A 10,995-nucleotide genomic window follows, 5' to 3' on the forward strand; every position below is an offset into this window, starting at 1 on the left:
ACACACACACACACACACACACACACACACACACACACACACACACAGGTCTTAAGACATCTCAAAGCCAAACTTATCATCTCTAAAAGGCCAGGAGCGTTCCCAGAAAGCCCCACACAGGAGGGATTTGTACAATAGTTTGTGTTTTATTCTTCTCAAAGCAGGGCTAATTGGTTCGCAGTGGAATAGGGGCTGGGGTGGTGGAGTGCCAGACCCCGAGAGGTGTAATCAAGACGGCTTTGGCAGAGCAAAGATTGCTGACGGTTCCTTAAAATTGCAGCGAATTAAATGTTATTAAAAAGCTGCTCTGTAACATAAAAGTATAGAAGGTATGCGGGATCAAGGCCTGGAGCACAACATATTACACAACACTGATATGAATGACGCACTGGTACAACCATGCAAACACACAAATATGTTGTGTTACTGTACTTGTGAGGACCCACAAACACATGATGCGTTCGCTTTGTCCAAACCCTTATCCCAAAAAAACCACACCTGCACGTCTCACCTTAAATCAAGAGTTTAACATTTTTGCAAACATTCTCATTTTGCTTTCCTTCAGAGAGTGAGAGGTTCAGATGGATATCAATCCCATGTCTGTGTGTTAAAGGGAAACTTTTTTCAACAGGCTTTTTTATCTTTGCAATGTGGGTAGGGTATGCAAATGAACGATGTACCACCTTCCTCCATGTTAGCAGCGCCTGGAGCCCCACCCCCACTCACGAGCAGGTAACAGCCCGCCAGAAGACACACAATGATGCGTTTCGTTCTGCGTCATCAGGCGGACCCTCGCCGTTTATGAAGCTCCAGGCGCCGGTAACACGGATGGAAGACAAACATTGTTCACACAAACCACCCACACTCCAAGGATGCAAAGGCAGTTAAACAACGTTTCCATTGATGTACAAAGCTGGAGTCAGGATGTGATTAGCTTAGCATAAAGACTGGAAGCAGGGGGAAACAGCTAGCCTGGCTCTGTCTAAAGTTTATTTTTAAATCCCTAAGGCAAACCTCCCGCATTGTATCTCGCTAGTTTTGCCTGTATTCAAGGAAAATCTATCTTTTCACCACGGAAACAAAGCAAATGAGCATATTTCCTAAGATGATGAACAACTGTAATTCAAAACAAAGGCAGCACAAATCAGATATCAGCAATGTATCTGATGGAAATTACCCATATCACAATTGAAATGTCTGATCTGCTCACAATCATATACATTTAAAGAAAACACACACACACACACTTGTCGCACAAACTGACAAGTGTGTTTACCCCCAAGTCAAGTTAAACTGAGGAGAAAAGGTTCCTAGAAACACAATGTAGTTTCATTCATTAAAAAAAAAATCAATTAAAACTTTCCAGTTTTTTTTTTTGTTTTTTTTAAGGAAAGTAATATAAACTCCAAATGACTATGAAACTGCTTTATCATATATTGGTTCTGTCTTTAGCCCACAAACAGATGTGGCCAGATGTAGCCAAAAGTAACACAACACACTGTATTAAAAGGGCTGGTGGCTGTTACCGGCTGCTACAAACAGCTGATTAGTCAACACAGGAGCTCGTATCAGGCCGAGGGTGGTTAACTGTAATGAGGTGTTTCTACTGGAAAAAATAAAACAGTAAAGTCTAATAGGTGCGACGAATGAGACCAAGAACACATTGATTAGAGGTGAGAATTAAAAAAAAATTAAAAATCATCAAAGAGCAAAGCTATCAGAGTATTAATATATTTGGGATATGTACTTACCCATCATAGGTCCGATGCTCTTCGGCCTGGTCCGTTTCTCTGCACCACAGTGCCTGAAACAAGACACAACCATCAGCACCGTGGCATGCGATTCACCAGCAGCCACACACAAAGCTCCTTATCCCTGCACTGTGTTTACCAAGAGTACACCCTACCTGCTGGTGTCCTGTCTGCTTCACACGCCACTGAAAATGTGACGAATTCTCAAAAAGCACATAGGGTCAAAAATAGTCCAGGATGAGCTGTGCTTCCCACTGACATGTCAAGAGACAGCAGGCACACTCACGCACTGGTGGTGGAAAGTGAGTCAGCGCATGCTTGAAGTCACACAGCCATCACTCAGCAGCTGAGAAACAGTAAACAAGACACGGAGAGTGGAAGAAAACCATGAAATCCTTCCACCGACTGGTCACCACTCTATTAACAGATGAAACCCTCAGGGGCTTTCAGAGTATTTATTACTCATAAAGTCACATTAATTGTTCAGCTAATAAAATGACTTCATTGGCTGCTAAAGTGAAGGTTTGTGTTTTTCCTTTACCTAACAGAGTAAAAAAAATAACGCTGTTCTTAACGTGGCTTAATGATTAAGGAGGATTTTTTTAGGATCAGAGGAACGTGGGCAGGATTTTCTCCAAATTAACACGTCCTCTGAGCCTCTAATGAATAATCTATGAGCAAGATTAAGTCAAAGCAGCGGTTAAAAAGCTTCTTTTATCAACTGAATTGAAGATCAGGCAACTGAGGAGCTTCACGTCAGGGTGAGAATGTAATGAGCCCTTACTCATTGTCTGAATAACACAGGAATCAAAGGCTTCTGTGAGCAGATTCACTCATTTAACAACATCTTGACCACCTAGGTGTGTGTGTGTGTGTGTGTGTGTGTGTGTGTGTGTGTCTCGATTACTACTAGACCTCCATGCTGGCCGGAACACTTGGTGATGACAGCTGGAGGAACTGTGAGTAAATGTGTGACAATAGAGGCTGAGTAGACGACGGTGAGTGTTGAGTGAGAACAACATTTGTGCTCCTATGTGTGGTCCCTCGTCATCTGACCTCCGCAAATCAGCTCCCGGTAAACTTCTGATACAAACAACAATGTAGGCCGAGGTTTCTGATGTTTCATAACTTCTGTAGAAAGATTGCAAACTTTTGGATCCTGATTTTCCCCTTAAATGTCTCATTAAAGCCAGTTTATTACTGGTCATTCTGTAGAATGACGCATATATTCTGTCTAATCGTTCCACTGCTTAATTGAAATTATATGAAGCACATACGTGTAATACATCTAAATAATGATATTGGTGGTGTGAATAGATTTTCTCGTGTCGACTATCTTCAGAAAGCACTAAAGGTCATCTCTAATTATTGTGACATATCTATTTAGGTGATTAGGAATGTAATTAGTGACGAGCTATTAATCATGTAAAAATACTGAGTGATTGTTGGTCATAGCTTCTGAAACATCAAGAGTGCCTTGATTCCATCAACTGCCTTCAGGTTCTTCCAACTGTTTGCCATAAAATAAGGAAGCAGTGTTTAGGGCCTCGATACTCTGCTTCAACAAGCCAACTTCAAAACAATAGTGCCAACAAAGAAACGATGCCGTAGAAGATGCACCTGAACGCACCACAAAGAACAAGTCTGTTGTCTGTGCTCCTCTGTGCTCCTCACCCAGAAAGAATGGTGGAATGACAAACAAGGAAACTGGCCAAACGTTTTCACACCAGCAACAATAGAATGAAACAAGTTTCAGCATTATGCTCGGAATACAAATTGAACGCGTGTCTAATAACTTTCCACCGACGTTGTGGTGTTTTGATCGTGGAAGAAGAAAAGGCGAAGACTAAATAAAAGGAAACCATACTGAGTGGGTTAAATCAGACTGCGCTCTCTCACTGACTGCTCCGTCCTGGTGCACTAGAGACAAAGATGGCGACTCTGACCTGCAGTGTCCCTTTAGGTTCTAGTGGCGATCCTTTGTTTCACGCTGCTATCCTTGTTTCCCGTCATCTCTCTACCGTTGACTCTTAATTAAGGTATAAAAAGCTCAAAAGAAAGACTTTGAGGGCCAACTGAAGCCAAAGTGTGGGACACAGCATAAACATCAGTTTGAGCTCTGGACATTTTTTAGCTATAAGCATAAGAAGTGTTGACATTTAGAGAATAATTGTTCAATCTTACTACAACAAAGTTGTATCAATAATGCAGACAATCAGAAGTTGAACTCCCGATTATATCCACATGTATATATTGTAATATTCATCAAATTTTACATTTGATTTTGTCACTATTTTTCTGCACTAGCTATTTAATACTGTACAATGACATCAAACGTAAGAAGCCATGTTTAAATGGCTGCAACTTTACATCCAAAGGAAATACACTAGATATATTTGGATATACAGTTGTGTGAAAAAGTGTTTGCCCCCTTCCTGATTTCTTATTTGTTTGCATGTTTGTCACACTTAAATGTTTCAGATCATCAAACAAATTGAAATATTAGACAAAGATAACACAAGTAAACACAAAATGCAGTTTTTAAATGAAGGTTTTTATTATTAAGGGGGGAAAAAAATCCAAACCTACATGGCCCTGTGTGAAAAAGTGATTGCCCCCCCTGTTAAAACATAAATTAACTGTGGTTTATCACATCTTTGGAAAGCTGAGTTCAATTTCTCTAGCCACACCCAGGCCTGATTACTGCCACACCTGTTCTCAATCAAGAAATCACTTAAATAGGACCTGCCTGACAAAGTGAGGTAGACCAAAAGATCCTCAAAAGCTGCAATCCAAAGAAATTCAGGAACAAATGAGAAACAAAGTAATTGAGATCTATCAGTCTGGAAAAGGTTACAAAGCCATTTCTAAAGCTTTGGGACTCCAGCGAACCACAGTGAGAGCCATTATCCACAAATGGCGAAAACATGGAACAGTGGTGAACCTTCCCAGGAGTGGCCGGCCGACCAAAATTACCCCAAGAGCGCAGCGACGACTCATCCAAGAGGTCACAAAAGACCCCAGAACAACATCCAAAGAACTGCAGGCCTCACTTGCTTCAATTAAGGTCAGTGTTCATGACTCCACCATAAGAAAGAGACTGGGCAAAAATGGCCTGCATGGCAGAGTTCCAAGACAAAAACCACTGCTGAGCAAAAAGAACATAAAGGCTCGTCTCAGTTTTGCCAGAAAACATCTTGATGATCCCCAAGACTTTTGGGAAAATACTCTGTGGACTGACGAGACAAAAGTTGAACTTTTTGGAAGGTGTATGTCCCATTACATCTGGTGTAACAGTAACACGGCATTTCAGAAAAGGAACATCATACCAACAGTAAAATATGGTGGTGGTAGTGTGATGGTCTGGGGCTGTTTTGCTGCTTCAGGACCTGGAAGACTTGCTGTGGTAAATGGAACCATGAATTCTGCTGTCTACCAAAAAATCCTGAAGGAGAATGTCCGGCCATCTGTTCGTGACCTCAAGCTGAAGCGCACTTGGGTTCTGCAGCAGGACAATGATCCAAAACACACCAGCAAGTCCACCTCTGAATGGCTTAAGAAAAACAAAATGAAGACTTTGGAGTGGCCTAGTCAAAGTCCCGACCTGAATCCGATTGAGATGCTGTGGCATGACCTTAAAAAGGCGGTTCATGCTCGAAAACCCTCCAATGTGGCTGAATTACAACAATTCTGCAAAGATGAGTGGGCCAAAATTCCTCTACAGCGCTGTAAAAGACTCATTGCCAGTTATCGCAAACGCTTGATTGCAGTTGTTGCTGCTAAGGGTGGCCCAACCAGTTATTAGGTTTAGGGGGCAATCACTTTTTCACACAGGGCCATGTAGGTTTGGATTTTTTTTCCCCATAATAATAAAAACCATTTAAAAACTGCATTTTGTGTTTACTTGTGTTATCTTTGTCTAATATTTAAATTTGTTTGATGATCTGAAACATTTAAGTGTGACAAACATGCAAAAAAAATAAGAAATCAGGAAGGGGGCAAACACGTTTTCACACAACTGTACATCATTTTAACTTGCTGACCAGTCGCATGGATCAGTAATTACAACGTCATGCTGTTTTGACAAACTTTGCTCAAACCCACATCAGTTTAGTTTTTACTGTAGTGGAGATCCTAAAGTTTCCAAAGATAACAAAAATGTCCAAACAAATGACAAGACATCTAGAATATCTGATGGAAAGGTACAGGAGGCCAGACTTTGAATATTTCACTCAGTGTAAACATCATATAGCTTCAATGAAGAGCTCTAGCTGGATGATACACATACAGAGAGACAGTGTGTAATAAGATGCACTCTAAATGTCCTTCAGGGGGAATCAGTACAGTAAGTTAAGGAGTTAAACACATATCTCTCATATCAAACCTGATTAAAAGTTCTGACAACATTATAACTGACCAACTGTGTCTGAAAATACAGGAGTGAACGAATATAATTCAGGCGTTTGCTTTGAAGCGACTAAAACGGGCTCAGCCAATGGCTGCCCATCATCCAGGATCACCACATGTGGGAGTCCAGACCTCATTATGTAACAGTGGCACAAACGTCCTCTTTTCATTGCAAGGTAAAGAAGACTTTTTCACTTTTTTCTCATCTGCATGCACGGCAGATGAGAGGCTTTACTATTCACATAGAAAAACACAAACCGCACAATCACCCACACCAAACCGACCCCTATGCTCATCACAAAAGCTGTTATCATGCAAAAGCCTTACCTTCCTCTATAAAGATATCCACTCATTTGTCAACTGTGTGAAATAAAAAAATAAAAAAATACTTCCAGCTGCTCCAACTGCCGCTCTCCCAGTATGTCCTCAACAGTCAGGTGAGTCAGTCCGACTGCCAGTTTATCTTCCAACCGGCGAGCAGAGCTCCAGGCTCCAGGCGGAGACGCACAGCCGTGAGCTGGTGCTGGAGAAATCTTCCAGGCCAGTTGTTTGTGACTCCTCAGACCCAGACCAGAGTGACCACAGTCAGGCTTGTTTGGAGGCGAGGCTCCCAGAGGAGCGAGCCAAGCACCCAGGCAGACATTTGACGTGGCAGAGAGCAGCAGCAGAGAGAGGTAAACACCAGTGGGGAGCAAAGGTACACTCACTGCCTGGTTCAGCATGAAAGCCTGATCTGTTTCAGCATGCTCCAAAACAGACGCTTCACTAGAGGTGTGTGTGTGTGTGTGTGTGTGTGTCTCAGCATGTGTACAAACCACACCAACGTCTTTCCGCCATAGCTGATCAAACAGTCAGTAAGCTGTCAATTGACTACTTGCCTCTGGTAGTTTTTGAAGGCAGGGTGGAGCACAAGGAGGGCACCCGTATACGTGTGTGTTTGTGTCTCCTCCCCCCGCAGGTGTGCGTGTGTGACATGTTGGAGCATGCTTCCAGCAGGTAAAACAGGGTATGAATCCAAACACCAACCTGCCCTTACATTTCTGCATGCAGGTCACAGACACAGACACACACCTTTCTTATAAAACCACATCAACTGAGTCTATTATCACTCTCTTAGAAATGCAGTTCAGAAGACAAACAGTGCAGCTGTATTGACTTGATTCAAACCGACAGGAAGCACATTGAGGCTGGTGGAGGGAGCTCAGGATCAAAGACAGACAGTGGCGGGCCCAGAGTCTGGATCAACATCCATGGAAATTCCTCCTTAGTGCTTTTCCAAACAGGAGGGTGTGGCCTGCTGTGTGTACACACAGTTCTGCTGCACAAAAAAACTTTTTGGTACGATTATTATCATAAATAATCAAATGGTGCCCTTATGGACTTTAACTGGACAGAGAAACTATAGAGTTGATCAACCTGAAGTCTCACCTGCTCCCACACACGGGTCCCAGTCAAATCTACTGCTACATTTTGTTGTTACTGCAAATTCGGTTTCAGAATGAGTTTCAAATTGAAAACGCCTCCAGCAGTTCAGGCTAAACAAGCCCTTCTAATCTCTGGAGGCCTTTTATTGTGAAATATCTACAGGAAGTGTTGAGTCTCATTAACAGACACTTAACACTGTCACGCAAAGCACAGTTGAATGGAAATTGCATGCAGTTATCTTTAATGTGGCGTCTTTCACCTAAAGGAGCTTTAAATAAATAGAAGGAAAATGATCATAGAGATCAACGGCTTCCCAACTCACAACAGGACTGTAATGAGCCATAAGGACTTTAAATGAAGTTCATTGTGTGCCAGATAACTGCCCAATAGAATAGACCTGAATAGAATCTGCATGTGTGAATGAGGTGCAAAACATGAGGTCTGGCACTTTAAATAACTGAAACTAGATGTTCCTGAACACCTGCAGCACATTCCAGATTCAGGGCTTTGTGGAACCTGTATAAACAGACACATGCACTGTTGGCTTGTATTAAAATTCAAGGAATCCCTCCCTTTCTTTCCTCTCTCAACCAGCAGAAGTATCCTCACATACCTGCCTCACATTCCACGCATGCAGCCGGTTCAGTCAGGAGTGCCGAGGGGCGGCGGGCCTGCGGCCCTGCTGGTCAGTCTGAGCAGGGGAGGACACAGAACATCTGAGGTTGGACTGAGAGGCTTCCTTCTGAGCCAAACATTATGCAATCAGCCAAAATAACAACCCTTCTCTCCTTGGGATGTTTATCATTGTGTTTTCAACTGTCTGCCCGCGGAGCGCACAGTCTAAGACAGTGGTTCAAAACCTGAGAGATAGAATCCCCCAAAAGGGGTCGCTGGTAGCTGACTATGAGATGTTTCACAAATTAGGACGGAGAACTTTGATTTTACGTTTATGAAAAACTTGCTAGTTTATCTCTTCAGGAGTTTAAAAAGTAACTAAGAAAGGAACGTCACGTCATAGACTTCTGTGACAAGAGCTCACGGGTAGACATTTTAAAAAGGGTCACAAGCCCAAAACACTGAACTATATAGTGCTCTAATCAAGAGTTGTCACTTACTTACAAGAATGTGTCACACTCAGAGGAAAAAAAAGTCCCTGTCAGCTCTTCATCTAAACCTATTATCACTCCTGCATAATTTGCCTAAAACGCCTATCAACCGCGTACCCAAAGTAAACTGACAGCTCTTATTGAACCATTGGGAGTACATGTATGGTTTTAGTCTTTATTGAACGGTAACACTCTGAAGTTTCTTCACAATCAGTCAGAATCACTGTAAGTGCTACTAGCATTGAGCTAATGCGTTTTCAGCACAGTGAAAGAGAAGCATTTTACTTCCGCCTAGATTTGTTTTGGCCAACAGATGGCAGCAGCTATCTATGTCTGGGACTTACAGGCTTGAAAAAAAACTCTCATTCCACAGCTAACAGTCATGACGCCTAGTATAAGTTAAAATTTGATAACAATACAACAAAAAAAATTAATATTTGACACGTGGTTTAATAAGAGTGCGTCGAAAATGCGTGTTTGGAGGCTCACGTCACCACGTCAAAATGCATATAATACGATAAACTACATGTTCAAAATTCAAACTATAGTTTATTTATGTCAATGTATGGTTAACTATATGATATTTAACCGTTATCAACTTTCACAGAGTCTTGAAAATTCTCATGAACCAGACTTTTGGTCTTCATACTCTGTCCCAGGGACTTGACTCATGGTTTCCACTTCAGGTTAGAAAACTTTCCCAGCATTCAATCTGATAAATCTGCATATCCCTGGCTTCGTAATTTCATTGGCTATGTGGAGCCTGAGTTTGAACAGGATCTGTTGCGATTGGCTCGAGCTATACCGAAAGAAGTGAGGCGGGCATTGTCTTTCAAAGCGGACTCTCCTTGGCTGTTCCAGACTGTGGCCGGGCTATAGAAGCTCCTATTGGGTCAAATGAGGTGTCAAATGAGGGCGGGCCGTCAGAGTGAGAGGAGGTTCTTTTGACTTAATGTGAACATTATTAATTTAAATCTTTAAATTTAGAATATGCATCCTTGATATATATAGTAGATTGTATCTGCATACGACACATCATTTCTACAATGTTTGTGCTGTTTGCTCTTGCCTGGTTCAGGTTACACTTTCAAAGTGCATGAGACAAGGTGACTCGTCTTCCTTGCTTGAGCCTTTCATAGATTAATTGGCCCTACTTCTATTTTATTACATTTGCTAAATTTTGAGCTTTTTATTACCACTATAATATCACGTTAATGCTTACTTTACTATAATTACTCCTCACCGAGGTCAATCATGACTTCCACCTGTTGCAGAAGAATACGATTTAGCTGTTTAGCCAGTTGTCAGTGCCAAGTCACATTGTTTGACTATATTGTATGCGAGTGTTTGCTGAAGTGTTGAATCAGTCAAGCTTACTTTGTTATGCTGACTGCATAACAAAGTTGACCAAGATGAGCGAGCTTGTTATTTTGGTTTGAGGTGAGGCCGTCCTCTCAGCTCCCTGACTGGGTGAAGGGGGGGGGATCGTTACGGTAAGAGAAGAAGAAAACAGATGAGACATGAGGAAGAAGAAGGGAAGTCTGTAATTATCCTGATCACACCTTTCCTCCGCTCTTCCCATGTCAACCTCCCTTACTGCAAGTTCCTCCCTCTCTAACTTGCTCTCTATACCTTCTCTGTTTAGGCAGCTGTCACCACAACAGCTGTGACACTCACAAAAGATCCATCACCTAAACCTCCTTTCAGACTACATCCGTTAAAGCTGCACTTAAAGTAATTCCACACACAGATACTTATTAATAACGTCACAATTATCTGGAGATGGAAAACAGTTAAACTACAAGTGAGTGTCGCCAAACAAAATACTCGTGATTTGTGGAAAGTGCCTTTGCGCTCACTGCGTCCGTAAAAATCTGCCTTCCAACTTCCACAGACCCAGAAGTCCTGAGATGAGTCTCATGATTACCAACCCAGCTGTGGAAGCAGCAGCGTGTCTTTAGACCACATCTCTATAAAACACGACTCATAAGAAAACTGTATTATCTATTTCTGGTAAACATTGGTGAGCTGGTTCTGTTCCTGTACAACAGTGGGTCTCAAGCACCCCTCCTAGTGGGGCGCGGCGGTATTGCAGGTGGGGCGCAGGGAGAAATGCAGAATTTTTTTTATCTCAAGAACTTTATTCATACCTGCAAACGTCACTTTTCGGCAAAATTTGCCGTTTTTAAATCAAAAGATATCATCCACGTGAATCGTGTAGATCCGTAGAGGGTTTTTTTGGGGGGGGGGGGGGGGAGGGTGGCCAGCCAGCGTTTCTCAGATTGGAGTGAGACGAGGAGAAAAGG

The 10,995-nt window shown here is 42.3% G+C and overlaps 1 protein-coding gene across 3 annotated transcripts in view; it reads right to left on the reverse strand.

The window, feature by feature from the left end:
- Window positions 1–10,995, reverse strand: part of pde4dip (phosphodiesterase 4D interacting protein) — a 95,523-nt gene that overhangs the window by 80,135 nt on the left and 4,393 nt on the right. The window contains exons 1-2 of one of the 3 annotated variants that reach the window (XM_031876055.1): window positions 6,486–8,819; window positions 1,752–1,804 (exon numbers count right to left, since the gene is read on the reverse strand). In XM_031876055.1, the coding sequence (XP_031731915.1) occupies window positions 1,752–1,804; window positions 6,486–6,511 (79 nt within the window). In that variant the 5' untranslated portion in view covers window positions 6,512–8,819. Of the gene's footprint in view, window positions 1–1,751; window positions 1,805–1,906; window positions 4,056–6,485; window positions 8,820–10,995 lie in introns of those variants that run through there. The other 2 variants (XM_031876057.1, XM_031876056.1) reach the window with 2 other exon arrangements.

This window comes from Anarrhichthys ocellatus, unplaced genomic scaffold (assembly GCF_004355925.1).
Source record: "Anarrhichthys ocellatus isolate YVR2014 unplaced genomic scaffold, GSC_Weel_1.0 scaffold102, whole genome shotgun sequence".
In the NCBI taxonomy this organism is placed as follows: Eukaryota; Metazoa; Chordata; class Actinopteri; order Perciformes; family Anarhichadidae; genus Anarrhichthys; species Anarrhichthys ocellatus.